Genomic DNA, 16,727 nt, shown 5'->3' with positions numbered 1-16,727 from the left:
TCTAAATCTTGAGGAAACGTCAGCATTGTTTGGAAAAAATAACTCTATTCACACTTAAGTCATTTGTTTATTTGTGAGATGTGCAAGGACAGTCAGCAAGTACAGTGTTCTTGGTCATGCTACCGCTACGCCATGAAAGAGGCTGACACAGCAAGCAACAAAACATCAAGCCACGGGGTTAGCAAAGGGGCTTACGTCACAAGCAGCACCCCACCCCCAAGCCTTGCCTGTAAGACCAGAAAAGAGATCCGCGGAGAATACCCAGAACCCGATGGCTCTCAACCACTGCCTCAACTCTTGTCTGCTGAGCACAGTTACTCACTGAGAGTCTTGTAGTCATCACGAGCTTTGTTTGCCCGAATAAAAGCCTGGATTTTGATAATGTCATTTATCTAAGGAACAAAGAAGAAGAAATTCCTTTGTTCGCTTGTCCACCAACGATACGGCAAAACTAATTCTATCGGTCCTCACACCGAGGGTACTCACGTGGTCTTGGAAATACTGCAGGCGATCTCTATAGCGCTTTCTGGCCTGGTGCATCCTTGCCAGGGACTGAATCTGTGGAAAAGGGATCCTGGAAATGAGAACAGTCCTTCTTCTCAACACATGTCACTCATGCCCCACACTGAGAATCCCTGTCGGACTACCATACCTTTATAACTTCATCTTTGTGGGCACGCAGGTAAGCTAAGCGATCTTGGTACGCCTTCTTCTGCTTGTATCCCCTCCACTGTGACTGAAACCATCAAACATTACAGTTGACATATTACTTCCCGAGGATCAGAGGATGTTAAAATCTCATCTTGACAGATTACCCATGTGAGATTCATGATGAAGCTTTCAACAGGCCCACGCCCTCCAGTGCTGGGGAATGAGGGCGTGGGTCGTGCCTCCGCCGGGACAGCACGCTAACTTCCACGCTCCTAACGTTAGTGCAGCACTTCACACCTTTTAAGGGCACCCCCACAGGTCCCCATACTGGCTCTTTACAACAAACCAGGTGAGGAAGAGAAGTTTTAGTATTCCCATCTACGGACAAGGAAATGAACTTAGCAGGGTTCACCACTACCGGAAATGCTGGGGCCTTAACTCGTAATTCCGAATTCTTCCCAGGACACCATGCTGCCCTGTCACTGTAGTAATACCACAGCTGTTTCCCTCAATACTCAAATCTCACACAAAGGAACAGTGTTAGAAGATAATGAGGTGCCCAAGAATGGCTTTTGGACTGGACCGCTCACCCCTAAAACCACCCAGCACGCTCCGACCGTTCTGACTGTAGCAGTAACAAAGAGAAAATACTTGTCAAAAAAGGGAGAGACCAAGAAGAGGTCACAGGGGGCAAAAAGCCCACTTGATCTCAAGAGCGGACCACTCATTACCCCTGCTCTAGAAGCCCACTTGCCATCTGTATAACAGACGCTGGGATACCTGAATGCAGGTGATGGCAGGGATTTGTTTCTTCAGGAAATTCATCCTGGATCGGAATTCCTGTCGAACCAAGTACCCGCGGCAACAAGCCTGCAGCTTGGTGATCAAGCCTTCGTTGGCTAGCCAAAGCTGTTCTCGGTTGTATGCAGCAGTCACCCCAGAGATGGAGCTCTGAAAAACATTTGGTCACAGGGGAAGACATACATAGGAGAAAATGGACACAAACTCTCATCCACAGCGTACACGCCAACCCTCACGGCTTTCTAAGTCTGTCCTAGATCTTTAAGTGGCAGTGGGAACGAAAGGCCGAGATGTTCTCCCATCCAAAAAATAAAAGTCACAAACATATGATATTGCTTCCTCCTATGTGATCTCCTTCACTCACTCACCCACCTGGCACTGACTGCCGGGAACTGTGCTTGCTAACAAGAGGACGGAGTGCAGGTGCTAACACAGGGCTGGGTACCAAGTCCCAGCGGCCCCTGGAATGCCAGAGCAGAGGAAGGACACCAGGGGAATGCCCGGATTGCAAATGGTCTAGAAAGGTAGCCTGGAGTGTATGGACTGTGACCACGAGCAGAGAACCAGCAAACTTGCAAAAGAGGAATAAAGCCATCAGACTGGTAAAAAATATTTATTTCAGTAAACTCTACACCCAATGTGGGGCTCAAATTCATGACCCCCAGATAAAGAGCCGCGTGCTCTTCCGACTGGGCCAGCCTGGCGCCCCCATCAGACTTATTTTTAGACAAGCAGCACTGTTATCAGAGGAGCTGGCAGGGCCGCGTGAGCAGGTGACTGAGGACACTGCTGCTGCGATGCAAGTGAGAGGTGGCCCGGCTCTGAGTGGGGGCAGCAGCAGCAGCAGGAACGATGAGGACACCTGGTGACCTGCCTAATCCACGTTCCCCTTCTCCTTGATCTTAGAGCCTCGGCATGTTTTCTCTGGCCAACAACATGTGCAGCTAAAAGACTACACGAGCTGGGGGTGTAGACGGTGCATGTGGTGTTAGCAGCAGTCTGTGAAGACCTTTGGAAAAGTTCCTTAAGAGAGAGACAGAGAGGGGCACCTCGACGGCTCAGCCAGTTAAGCGTCTAACTTCGGCTCAGGTCGTGACCTGGCAGTCCGTGAGTTGGAGCCCCGCGTTGGGCTCTGTGCTGACGGCTCGGAGCCTGGAGCCTGCTTCGGATTCTGAATCTCCCTCTCTCTCTGCCCCTCCCCTGCTTGTGCTCGCTCGCTCTCTCAAAAATAAACATTAAAAAAAAGAGAGACAGACAGACAGCTGGCATCAGGCCTTTTTTGCTCTCTCTCTCCCTTCCTACTTCCTGCCTGAACTGGTAACTGGATGGCTGGAGCTCCAAGCCACCGTTCCAGATGACAGGGTCCTTGAGAGCGGAAACCACGTGCTGAGAATGACAGAGGAGAAAGACAGACCCTGGGAACAGATGGCATCCTGGAGCCGCCACACCTTTGCTGGACTACCTGACTCCAGAATTATTTTATGTGAGAAAAAAAACACTTTTTGGTTTTTGGGTTTTTTTAAAAGATTTTTTATTTTGGGGGCACCCGAGTGGCTCTGTCGGTTGAGGTCTGACTTTGGCTCAGGTCACGATTTCATGGTTCGTGAGTTCAAGCCCTGCATCAGGCTGTCTGCTGTCAGCACAGAGCCCACTGTGGATCCTCTGTCCCCCTCTTCTCTGTGCCTCCCCTGCTCATTCTTCCTCTCTCTCAAAAAAATTTTTACACATAAACATTAAAGACTTTTTTATTTTTAAGTAACCTCTACACCCAACGCAGGGCTCAAACGCACAACCCGGAGATCAAGAGTCACACACTCTTCCAACTAAGCCAGCCAGGTACCCCTAAAATATACCTTTATTTACCATTTCAGCCTGTTTTGCTGTGGGACTATGTTAGAGGCGTCTGCTGGACTTCTGGATTGGAAACGGAAAGGTAGAGCAGGCGGTGAGGACTGCAGTTGGAAGTACAAGACCTGGGGTTCACAAGCACAATGGAGAGAGCTGGAGCCACGGGCTCGAATGAGGCCATCGAGGAAGAACACGCAGACCAAGAGAAGGAAGCCAGTGGAATTCGGATGTGATTCAAGTGGAGGGACAGAAAAGGCAGCAGCAAGGGAGATGAAGACGGGCCCTCAGAAGTGGGAGAAGCAGAACAGAAGTGTAGTGCAGAAGCCCAGGGGGTTGTGAGTTCAAGGAAGAGAACGGAGTAAGAGGTCAAATACGAGGACAGCTCCTAACTGAACTCGGCAATGAAAAGGTTATCGATATGCTCTAAAGCTTTTACTAAAGTAAAAGCTGGACAGGAAACCGTATTGCTGTGAGCAAAGAAGTGAATGGTAATGGAGAATGAATTAGCGAGAGGCAGAATGACCTTCAGTCGGAAGGCATTCAGCAAGAAGAAACATGAAAAATTTATAGTTAAGGCCAAATCAGGAATATTCCATAGGCTTTAAAAATATTGTGGTTTTGTTTTGTTTTGTTTTGTTTTGTTTTGTTTTGTTTTGTTTTACAGTGAAAACGCCACGATTATGTATGTGGGCTCCTACTTAGGAGCATACCCCTGGACCGACGGCATCAGCATCACTGGGAGTTGGTCAGAAATGCAGATTCCTAGGCCTCTCTCACACCCACAGAATCGGTCTCCACTTTACCCAAGATCCCTGGGGAATTCCCGCCCGTCTCTCCCTCTCTCACTCACACACACTGAATTCAGAAAAGCACAGATCCAGGTTACATGTTAGAATAATCAGAACTGAGAGAGAAGGAGTACAAGGTGTGTGAGGAACGGGGAGAATGAAATCAGGGACAGGATGAACAGTAAGCTTTAGAAAAGAAACCAGATTCACTGAAATGGAGAGTGCGAGAATCCAATGTGATGGTCACTATGTTTTTGGGGTTTTTTTAGGGAGGCTAGGTCATGCACTAAAGTGAAGCAACATCCCTCCTGGTTTAAAATTCTAGTTAGGTCCATCTACAAAACACTACATAGGCGTGTCTCTGTGGAGGTTAATGATAATACAATATAATCATACGTAATATGATTATATATATATATAACAACAATATATATAATAATCAACGGCACATGACTCAAAAAAAGTTAAGATGCAGTCTGGCCTCCTTAACACAACACGTTAGGGCTTTGAAACTTGACCTGACCTGCACCCCCACCCTGGCCACAGGCTGCTTAACGGGACGAGGACCACTCATCCTCCTGTAAAATGGCCCATGTTCCTCCGGTCCTCGATGCCTCTCCCCACACAGTCCTTTCCTCTTTTCCGCACCCGCTGAAATGTGATCTGTGCCTTCTTTGTCCAGAGCACAATTAACTGCTTCTTTACGTAGCCTCTATGTTACTGTTTCTAGAGCATCCGCGTCCGTCTGCCTCCCCCTGCAGTCAGTACTCAGTTCCCAGCTGGGTGCACACACTGGGAACATCAGGAAGGGACAGTCTCTGATACAACTTTATATCCCACTTGACACGGAGTTCAAGGGCTTTCATTACATTCCGTCACGGTGAAATCATTAACAGAAAAGGTCAAACATCAGGGAGGTAAGAGGAGACCTTCAAACACAAGACAGAAACTCATCCTTCTGACAGGCGTTCTGAATAACAGGACCATTTCGCTTTTTACACATGGAGATGTACTAGTTATTCTACACAGGACCTGGGAAATACTGCCCAACAGAAACAGATGGCCTTTACCATCCTCTCTCTCCAGGAATCTTTGTGCCTGTTAATAAGTATATCAGGGTGCCTGGCTGGCTCAGTCAGTACAGCGTCTGACTCTTGATTTTGAGATTGTGAATTCGAGCCCCATGTTTGGGGTAGAGATTATTTAAAAAAAAAAAAAAAAAAAATTAAATCTGTAAAAGAAAATAATCAAATAAGGAGGGGGGAAAATATGTCTAACTATGACCTATAGGAGCTCAGAACATCTCCCTTCAATACCTTGTCCTCTCTAATGTTCGTTAGACAATTCCAATTTAACGAGCGTGAGCTCAGAACCAAGTAACGTCACAAGTGCTCAACAGCTCATCAAGGACAAGACACGTGGCTCCTACACACAAGCACCACAAACTTAGCGGCTCACTTTAATAATTTTTAATGTTTATTTATTTTTGAGAGAGAGACAGAGCATGAGCAGGGGAGGGGCAGAGAGAGAGGGAGGCACAGAACGCAAAGCAGGCTCCAGGCTCTGAGCTGCCAGCACAGAGCCCGATGAGGGGCTCAAACCCATGAACCGTGAGATCACGACCCGAGCCAAGGCCAGACGCTCAACCGACTGAGCCACCCAGGCGCCCCATCGGCTCACTTTAAAAACTAGAAGTAGACGGAGTGCCTGGATGGCTCAGTCAGTTAAACTCCAACTTTGGCTCAGGTCATGATCTCGCAATTCTTGAGCTCGAATCCTGCGTCAGGCTCTGTGCTGACAGCTCAGAGCCTGGAGCCTGCTTCAGATTCCGCATCTCCCTCTCTCTATGCTCCTCTCCTGCTCATGCTCTCTCTTTCTCAAAAATAAACATTAAAAAAAAATGTTTTTTAATAATAAAAAAAATTTACTGCATTTAATGAGGAGTCAGAGCAACTATTCATTTTTTTTTCCCCTGATCATCCAAGTTTTCTTTAGTGAGCACACAATTTATCTGCCTTAATTCTACAATTCAGAGGTCTTACTAATTTAGGCCTTTAGTCATTCCCAACCACTAGAAAAAAAAAAAAAAAAAAACTACTCCAAGTAGTTCATTCCACAGCCTTAATTTCAGTCTAGGGCTTCTAACCACAGGCCCCATCTTCCTCACTAATATTCGCTCTAGAACACATTCTCTCAGCTTCTTCTCTTGGGAAGAAATGTGACCTACCTGGATCTCCTCCCGAGAAAGCTGCATTGAGTTCTGCACGAAGTCTGCGGGTTCCTCCCATCCTCCTTCCTGGGTCTCCAGGTTGTGGTAGTAATAGTATCCACCCTTCACCCAATGCTTCACCCATCTGCTGTTGTTATCTCCTGACAGAAAATAAAGGAAAGATAAAAGAAACCCAGAGCCACACTTCCCACACTCCTATGTCTAAAACAGCAGGCTTATTCTGGCTGCGTTAACAGTCTAAATAGAACCATTCCAAAACCCTGTTTCTTATATCTCTAAGAGTAAAGGGGCATCCTGAGTCCCTCCAAAATGATGGCTTTGTAATGTCTCAGCTCACTCATTTCAACGTCATAAAAAGAAAGTATGAAGTCCAATTGTGGAACTAACCTTGACTAACTTTATTCCTTCTAAAGCCTGCATGTAAGAACTTGGCACGTCAGAAAACTAATCTGATAAAAAGATTTGCAACCATTCAGCCTCTCCAGTTAATAATAAAAAAAAAAAAGGCCATGCAATGGGATGAAAAATCTTTATTCCCCCTCCTTCTGAAGATTAACTACTTTTAACTAGCATCTATTGGATTAGGTAATCAGAACTAATGACACCCTATGAAAGACAACTAGTCAAATATTTTGATCCTTCTTGCTTGCCTTTTCAGAAACTGACCTTTTTAACACAGCTGTCTTTGCTGGGGAGGGGGTGTTTTTTTGTTTTTTAAATAGAGCCATTACCTCCTCAGGGACTTTAAAACAAGCCTACCTTCCAAGCTTCTGGACTAAGACACCTTTCCCTACAGCTGCCCCCAGAGATTCGAGCTCTTCCTTTCAGGGCACAGATTTCTTTCCCAATAACTCACCTGCTGCCAGTTTTTTCTTCTTGGCCTCAGCAAGGTCACTCTGGTAAGTGTCACCACACTCAGGGATGACTCCATACAAGCCGACATCAGGGGAACGAAGGGCGCTCAGTGTTTTGCCCACATCACCACTGTCCACCGCCTCATTGATGGCATAGATTCCGAGGGCAACTATCCCAGAAGAGAAGGGTGACGAGAATAGTTCAGAAGTGTCTAAATGCACACACTGTGTCACCATGGCAGACTGTCCCCTGCCCCGCTCCGGCTATCAAGCTGGAAGACTGGGATAGGGGACACCGCACCACCCCCTCCCCGCCCTCCCCCCCCAGAAACAGAAATAAAACACCCATACGTACACCTCTGTGCTTCCTGGGTGTCTTTGTTGGACTGCCAGATTCCACCTTGAATCTCATCCAACCATAACACCGCTGACTCGTCCTGGGTTTCCTACACACCATTAAAGCAAAACAATATCAGAGTCATGACATTAGGGTACAAGAGATCAAGAGGACTTCTGAGACTCAATTAGAGGCAGAAGAAGTTCCAAACATACAAGACACATCGAACGGCCAACTGGAAGAGGCTGGGCATCGAAACCTGGTCAAAGCTTATGAGACACGCCTCAGATGCAGGGGACGGATCACATGAACATGGATGCAAGTGGCTCAGGAAGTCACGAGCAGCTAGGAGCGGCAAAGGACCAAACTGGGAAGGGACCTGGGACTTCGTTAGTGCGACGAGGGCCACGGCACGAATAGGAACATGTGGTACTTTTTTAGAAGGCCCCTTTGACATCAGTATTGAAAGGAAGTTAATATTCTCTATGACTGCTGTTTTTAAGATTGCCAGACTTCACCACAGGTAAAGCCAGGAGTCATTACAGGCAACCTAAACTTATCCCCAGCTTATATTCTAAACCTTGAATGTTACGTCAGTTGTTGGAAACTTAAAAACACATTTCCACACAGAAACATAATAAACAGCGATTAGTTTGCTCAGCATGGCCAACAAAAGTCTCACTGGTCCACAGTGCAGTCCAGGTTGAATACTGGGGATTGATAGGAAATAAAACCAGTGGCTTGCTTCCCTCTTTCTAAGTAAGTCTTAGACATTTTTTTTAAGTAGCTTATTGGCAATCGTTTGCGCTGAAAGACATGTCAAACAGACTGGGGTTGGCAGAAACGTCCTCTGGTATCTTCTAATTTCCAAGAATCTGGCTAACACTCTGTGACTTGGGCACGTCACTAGGGATTAGCCCCAGGTACTCACTGCTGTGAGGGGACAGATTCTACCACATCCACCTGTGTCAGTGTCAGAGTCAGAACTGGAAACCTCTGATACCAACTTAGATTTCAGTGGTCATACTGAGGTTACAGAAGTTTCAACCGTCTCCCAACAGTGAGGGTCCTCTGTTTGTTAATGTCCCCAAAAGTCTCAATAGAAAGCACCAATACTGAAGATTAATACAGCAGTCTTCTCCAGAAAAGGCAAGACACCTCAGGTTTTGAAGTGGCCAGGCTGAGAGAGTCATGTTTGAGGTGATCCTGGCAGATCCAATAAAATTAACTGTTTCTCAGGCTTGAGCTAATAGCATTTGGGGTAAATAGCAGATCAAAACTCCATTCTAAGTGCTTGGTGTACATATAACCTGCCAAGGCACCAATGAGACAACCGGGAGCAGGAACTACAATTACGCTGCCAGATGAAGCAGGGCAAAGCAGACCTTCTCAGTGTCCTCAGGAGGCCCAACAGTCTAGCAAAACCTCAGAGGAAGCTTCCCTTTCCTCCCACATTATTGTGGAGAGAGAGACAATGTTTCAATCAGCAGAGCGAGGCAGTGGCCAAAGCACCTTGGTGACAGGAGAAAGCCAAAGGAAGCCATGGGACGTTGAAAGCTGTGATGTATTCCTTTCAAATGCAGAGTTTTAGGAAAAAACGTCATTTAAGCAAATTAAAGTAAATGCTGGGCTTAGAATCTTAAGAGGCGCTGTCCCAATTTTAAGAAACTGACACTGGGGAAAGGAAATGAGTACACGGACAAATAGAATGCATGAACATATCACCTAAGAGCTTCAGAAGTTAGCACGTTCCTACCACTAGTCACTTTCTGGTACTGAAAACAAAACGGCCGCACACGATCCCCCTAAAATCGTATCAATAAATACTGGAAATGCTAAGCAATAGTTTCAACGGGAGACAATATGGTGAGTCAGCTCCAGGTCTGTGACAACGTAAACTGAGAAATCACACACTAGAGGGCTGGAGGCGTAATCTCCAGAAGCGGCAGCCTGAAAGTCGTCGCACATAAAAACAAAAGTATTCCCACAGAACCAGGCCCTTTTTGGTTCACTTTTAGGTTAATCGCACATCAGATACCCCTGAGCAGAAATCTACTGTACACAGAGCTGGGAGGTTTGGCACAATGTCCCCTGCATTCAGAGAAAGGCCCAGCTTACCAAGAATTCTGACCATTCTGAGTTGTGCCTTCTCTGCCCCAGGCAGACTGAGGCAAAACAATCAAAACAAACACATGCACGCTCCCCTAAGAAGCAGGCGGGCGAGAGCAGCGGAAGCGGAAGCGAGAGAAGGGAACAGATGGGTGTGTCGGGTGTGGCAGGGAAAGATGATATAGGAATGGCGTCACCAGACTGAAGGAGGAAAGAGACACACACCACCTCATCCCAGTGTAAGGAAAGGACAGGTTCTCTCAGCTCCAATCAGATCAAATAAGATGACAAAAAACCCAGATGCCCCCACACACTCTAAAGAGACCATCCAAGATTGACACAAATCATTGAGCAGAGAGTTAAAACTCTAGGCTAGATACCGTGGAGAATACCGAGATAAAAGACTTAATGTGAAAATGCTACATAAAATATACTGAAATTCTGCCCCTTAACAAGGCTGACACTTGCACACTGGCTGCATTCAGAAGAGGTAAAGAGACAGAAACCAGAAATAAGAACCAAAAAGAGTGGGCAATGATTGTAGGTAAATATGGGGAAAGGAAAGGGAGAAGGGGCAAAGAGTGGCCATTCTGTGTGTGTGTGCACAGCACAAACTCACACACCTCCAGAGGGCACTTCTTACCCCTTAAGTCTCTCCTGTCACATGGGGCATGATTTGCATGTGTGATGACAAATAAAATATTATTAAATTATTAACGAATATTAATTTAATATTAAATAACATTGAGATATTACTTATCATACATGCAAACCATGCCACATATACACACACACACACACAAACTACACCATACATATACATACACACGTCAACACACAAATACATGCATCTATACAACACACGCATCAACAATGCAACACAAGCACTCAACAATCTGAAGAGCAGTCCTATGGCCCGCTGGACTGGCTATTAATCCTTTAGTTGCTGCACGGCCAAAGTCCAGGGAAAGAGCAAGAACCGGGGGTGGCACACATTGTCAGGGCAGCAGCAGCGGACCGAACAAAAGTATCTCAATATTCCAACAACTGGTACAGTCGCGCTGGTGCACACAGCTGATTTTTAGCCACGTGCACGTATGTATGTACACACACCGTAGCGGGGGGAGCAGAACAGAGAGTTACAAGTCATTCACACCTGTAATTACAAAAGGAACCCTGGAGACTCCCTGATGTCCATGTCTTAGCATGCAGATATTACTACCCAATGATTAGGAATCTACTTTAACAAGTATTCCAAAAACACTAAATTTAAATGAAGAGAGAAGTGACCATCAGTGAAAATAGTCCAGTAAGGACTTCTGAAAATCCTCTCCTACATAAAAGCAACAAAAACACTGGCAAAAACCATCAGAGGCAACTTTTTCAAAACTACGTAAGTTGACCAAATGCTTGCAGTAATCAGTTTATTCAAGAATAACCGCTGAATTTCATTAACAACTGTGAGCTTTGTGGCATTTCAAATGGCCCCATTTCCATCTGTCTCCCCCCACCACACACACACACACACACACACACACACACACACACACACACACCTCCCTCAGAGCCCCTTCTATTCCCAGAGAACTGTCACTAGCTGACCTGGTAGGTAGATCCCTAGAAGACCAAGCAAGGCTGTCTTCATCTGAACTGACTTAGAGCATGCCCTGTGCAAACAGCCTTTTCTCCAGGGGCATTTATCAAAAACAGTAAGAGGCACTTGTTTAACATCACAAATGTCTAGAGCAGTGGATAAAAATTAAGGCAAACAGTAAGCTAACCAAAAAGCTTAAAAAGGAAAATTTGAGAACGAGATGTCCACAGAGAGCTTTGGAAGCCTCTGACATACTCCTGAGATGGGAATCCAGAAGGCCATAATACATCTGTGAGTTGTGCACATGCTCAGAAAAGATCCGATAAGGCTGTAAGGGCTCACCTCTGGCCAATCGTGAAGTTTTGGGCAAGCATGAAGTGAAGGGTAAGACAGAATTGCAAAGTACCTGGCTGAGTGTTGAAGATGCACCCCAACATGCACACTGGCCCTCAGCAAAAGCTGGGAGTTTTATTGGTTCTAGGCATTTAAAAATACTCTGCCTATGGGCCCCTGGGTGGCTTAGTCAGTTGAGCGTCTGACTCTTGATTTTGGCTCAGGTCATGATCTCACAGTTTGTGAGTTTGAGCCCCGTGTAAGGCTCTGTGGTGACAGTGTGGAGCTTGCTTGGGATTCTCTCTGTCCCTCACTCTCTGTCCCTCTCTCTCTCTCAAAATAAATAAACTTAAAAAAAAAAAAATACTCTGCCTAACCATTAGATGACTTCTAGCTAATTAAGCAGAGACTTCAGTGGCCACATATGACGTAACAGGATTGAAAGTTACTAAACAGACAACATTAACAAAAGACAACAATAAACCTTGAGGAAGGGATAGACTCTGATTTCCAGAGTTGCCCCATTATAAAATGTCCAGTTTTCAACAAAAAAAATTACAAGACATGCAAAGAAATAAGAAAGCAAGATTTGACAAAGTACAACATCCATTCATGATAAAAATCCTCAACAAAGTAGGTTGAGAGGGGGGTGCCTGGGTGGCTCAGTTGGTTAAGGATCTGACTATGGCTCAGGTTATGATCTCATGGTTTAGGAGTTCGAGCACCATATCGGGCTCAGAGCAGAGCCCGCTTCAGATCCTCTGTCCCCATCTCTCTCTACCCCTTCCCCATTCATGCTCTCTCTCTTTCAAAAATAAATAAAAACTTAAAAATACATACTGTTAAAAAAAAAAAAAAGTAAGTTTAGAGGGAACATGTGTCAACATAATAAAGGCCATATATGAAGAACTCACAGCTAACATCATACTCAATGGTGAAAAACTGAGAGCTTTCCCCCTAAGGTCAGGAACAAGACAAGGATGTCCACTCTCACCACTTTTATTCAACATAGTACTGAAGTCCTAACCACAGCAATGAGAAAGAGAAAGAAATAAAAGGCATCTAAATTGATATGGAAAAAGTAAAACTTTCACTATTTGCAGATGACATGGTATCATATATTGAAAACCCTGAAGTCTCCACCAAAACACTGCTGGAACTGATAAATGAATTCAGTAACATCACAGGATACAAGATCAACATAGAGAAATCCATTGCGTTTCTATACACTAATAATGAGGTAGCAGAAAGAGAAATTAAGGAAACAATCCCATTTACAATTGCACCAAAAATAATAAAATACCCGGGAATAAACTTAACCAAAGAGATAAAAGACCTGAATCTGAAAACTCAAAAACCACCGATGAAAGAAATTGAAGATGACACAAATGGAAAGACATTCCATGCTCATGGATTGGAAGAATTAATATTGTCAAAATGTCCATACTACCCAAAGCAACCTACAGATTTAACGCAATCCTCATCAAAATACCAACAACATTTTTCACAGAACTAATATAATCCTAAAATTTGTATGGAACCATAAAAGATGCTGAATACCCAAAGCAATCTTAAAAAAGAAAAACCAAACTGGAGGTATCACAAACCCAGATTTCAAGTTATACTACAAAGCTGTTGCAATCAAAACTGTATGGTACTAGCACAAAAAAAAAGACACTTGGATCAATGGAGCAGAATAGACAGTCCAGGAATAAACCCACGATTACACGGTCAATAATCTTCAATAAAGGAGGCAAGAATATGCAATGGGAAAAAGTCTCTTCAACAAATGCTGATGGGAAAACTGGACAGCTACATGCAAAAGAATGAAACTGGACCATTTCTTACACCATCCACAAAAGTAAACTCAAAATGGATTAAGAACCTAAATGTGAGACCTGAAACCACAAAAATCCTATAAGAGAGCCCAGGCGGTAATTTCTCTGACAGGGGCTGGCCATAGCCAACATTTTTCTAGATATGGCTCCTGAGGCAAGGGAAACAACAGGCAAGGGACTACATCAAAATAAAAAGCTTATGCACAGCAGAGGAAATGATCAACAAAACTAAAAGGCAACCTACTGAATGGAAGAAGATATTTGCAAATGACATATCTGATAAAGGATTAGTATCCAAAATATGTAAACAACTTATACAACTCAACACCCAAAAAACAATCCAATTAAAAATGGGCAGAAGACAGGAAGACACATTTCCCCAAAGACATACAGATGGCCGACACATGAAAAGATGTTCAATATCACTAATCATCAGGGCAATGCAAATCAAAACCAAAATAAGGTATCACCTCACACCTGTCAGAATGGTTAAAATCAAAAGCACAAGAAACAACAAGTGTGTTGGCAAGGATATGGAAAAAAAAGGAACCCTTGTGCACTGTTGGTGGGAGTGCACACTGATACAGCCACTGTGGAAAGGAGTATGGGGGTTCCTCAAAAATTAGAAATAGCTCTCTCCTTTTCTCCACCATCATGGTATGTGCAGTTCCTCACCATGTCTTCTCAAAGACTCTCAGGATAAAGCAATTCCTGGCCAAGAGACAAATGCAGAATCGTTCCATTCCCCATTTTTCCAGGATGGATGAAAACTGGTAATAAAATCAGGTACAACTCCAAGAGGAGGCACTGGAGAAGAACCAAGCTGGGTCTGTAAGGAATTCCACATGAGATGGCATACATATTTATGCTGCTCATATCCTGTCACTCTATCAGCATCATTACTACCTGAACAATAGACATGTTTTATCCAGGAAATGATTCTTCTGTTACTTTGCTTCTGCACCAGTAGGGTGGTTCAGTAATAAAGATATGAGATGTTTTGCTTGAAAAAAAAAATTAAAAATACAACTACCATATGATCCAATAATTTCAACTACTGGGTATTTATCCAAAGAATACAAAAAACACTAATTTGAAAAGATATATGCACCCTTATGTTTCTAGCAGCATTATTTACAATAGCCAAATAATGGAAGCAGCCTAACTGCCCATCAATAGATGAATGGATACAGAAGATGTGGTATTCTCATCCAATGGAATACTACTCAGCTATAAAAAAGAATGAAATCGGTGGGGAGAAGGGGGGCGCCTGGGTGGCTCAGTCGGTTAAGCGTCTGACTTTGGCTCAGGTCATGATCTCACGGTCTATGAGTTCAGCCCCGTGTCGGGCTCTGCGCTGACAGCTCAGAGCCTGGAGCCTGCTTCAGATTCTGTGTCTCCCTCCCTCTGTGCCCCTCCCCTGCTCATGCTCTGTCTCTGTCTCAAAAATAAATTTTAAAAAATCACACACACACACAAAAAAGAATGAAACTGGGGCACCTGGGTGGCTCAATTGGTTGCACATCTGACTTTGGCTCAGATCATGAACTTGCAGATCATGAGTTCGAGTCCCGCATCAGGCTCTGTACTAATAGCTTAGAGCCTGGAGCCTGCTTCGGATCCTGTCTCTCCTCTCTCTGTTGCTTCCCTGCTTGCTCTCTCACTCTCTCTCTTTCTCTCAAAAATAAATAAAGATTAAAAAAATTTTAAAAAAAAATGAAATCTTGCCGTATGCAATGACGTCGATAGAGCTAAAGAGTGTTATGCTAAGTGAAGTCACTCAGAGAAAGACAAATACCATATGATTTCACTCATATGTGGAATTTAAGAAACAAAACAAATGAATAAAAAGAAAAAAAGACTCTTAACTAAACCAGATGGTTACCAGAGGGGAGATGGGTGGAGGGCATGGATGAAATAGATGATGGGGATTAAAGAGTACACTTACCATGATGAGCACTGAGTAATGTACAGAACTGTTGAATCATTGTATCATATACCTGAAACTAATATAATATAATATAATATAATATAATATAATATAATATAATGTAATTATACTGGAATTAAAATTTAAAAAGGGAATAACAAGAAAAAAAGAAAATTCTATGAAACTACCAAAGTGAAAAAAAGAAAGAAACAGGAAAGCATGGTTCAAACAGGGGAAAAAAGCAAACAGACTTAAATTATCTATTTTAAATATGTTCAAAAAATTAAAGGAAACCATGTCTAAAAAACTTAAAGTATAAGAACAGTATCTTACCAGAGAATAGCAATAAAGAAACAAATTATTTTTTTTTAAAATGAAATTCTGGAGTTGAAAAGTACAATAACTGAGATGAAAAATTTACTGGAGGGACTCAGCAGATTTGAGCACGCAAAACAGAGTCAGTGAACTTGAAGATGACAGGTCTGTTTGTGTATTTATTTTAAAGTTTATTTATTTTATTTATTTTGAGAGAGAGAGAGAGAGAGAGAGAGAGAGAGAGAGAGAACGAACCCCCAGCAGGCTCTGCGCTGTCAACACAGAGCCCAGCTCAGGGTTCAAACCCACGAACCATGAAATCATGACGTGAGCTAAAACCGAGAGTCAAATGCTTAACCATTTGGGCATCCACCCAGGCGCCCGAAGATAGGTCAATTTAAATTTACAGTCTGAGGAACAATATCCAGTCTAAGGAACAGTTATGAAAAAAGAATGAGGAAAAAAATGAATCAAGCCTCAGAAACCTGTGGACACCATTAATAATATCAATATATGCATAACAGAATTCCCAGAGGGCAACAAGAAAGGGAAGGAGGAATAAAGAATACTGGAAAAAAAATCCGAATAGGCCTATAACAAACACAGACATGGAAACACATTCTACAAAAACAAACAAACAAAAACATAGGGCCATATGGCTTCGCTGGTGAATTCTACCAAACGTCTAAAGAACAATCACAGCAGTCCTTTAGAAACTCTTCTAAAACCTAGAAGAGGAAGTTATACTTCCCAGTTCATTCTTTGAGGCCGGTATTACCCTGATACCAAAACCAGACACAAAGATATCACAAGAAAACTACAGACCGAATTTAAATTAAGATTTTTGTTCGCTAATTTTAGAACTCAGATGATTATTTTTAAAACCACTCCCAAAAATGGCTCAGAGGAACTGCTAAGCTGAGGCCTAAAAAAAGCCAATTCCTCCAAATACTTGTCTACACAGCTGGGCCTGGCACTATCAAGGAAATTTTCCCCTAACTCCGCCCCCCTTCCTCCCCTTTTGATGGATCCTGAAAGTTACTCCCCTGCAAAAGGAAATGCTTCAAACTCTAGTCACATCCTCTAAAACTTTAACTCC

The 16,727-nt window shown here is 43.7% G+C and overlaps 1 protein-coding gene across 1 annotated transcript in view; it reads right to left on the bottom strand.

Annotated features, from left to right (window-relative positions):
• The window catches only part of IQGAP1 (IQ motif containing GTPase activating protein 1), a 101,347-nt gene that overhangs the window by 24,841 nt on the left and 59,779 nt on the right, over window positions 1–16,727 (bottom strand). The window contains exons 16-22 of the mRNA XM_078449048.2: window positions 7,528–7,618; window positions 7,175–7,342; window positions 6,316–6,458; window positions 1,432–1,602; window positions 653–736; window positions 487–558; window positions 323–392 (exon numbers count right to left, since the gene is read on the bottom strand). Of these exons, the coding sequence (XP_078305174.1) occupies window positions 323–392; window positions 487–558; window positions 653–736; window positions 1,432–1,602; window positions 6,316–6,458; window positions 7,175–7,342; window positions 7,528–7,618 (799 nt within the window). The remainder of the gene's footprint in view (window positions 1–322; window positions 393–486; window positions 559–652; window positions 737–1,431; window positions 1,603–6,315; window positions 6,459–7,174; window positions 7,343–7,527; window positions 7,619–16,727) is intronic.

This window comes from Panthera onca, chromosome B3 (genome assembly GCF_046562875.1).
Source record: "Panthera onca isolate mPanOnc1 chromosome B3, mPanOnc1 haplotype 2, whole genome shotgun sequence".
Taxonomy (NCBI): domain Eukaryota; kingdom Metazoa; phylum Chordata; class Mammalia; order Carnivora; family Felidae; genus Panthera; species Panthera onca.
Note: the sequence above shows the minus strand (reverse complement) of the source record. Positions and strands in the feature narration are given on the sequence as shown.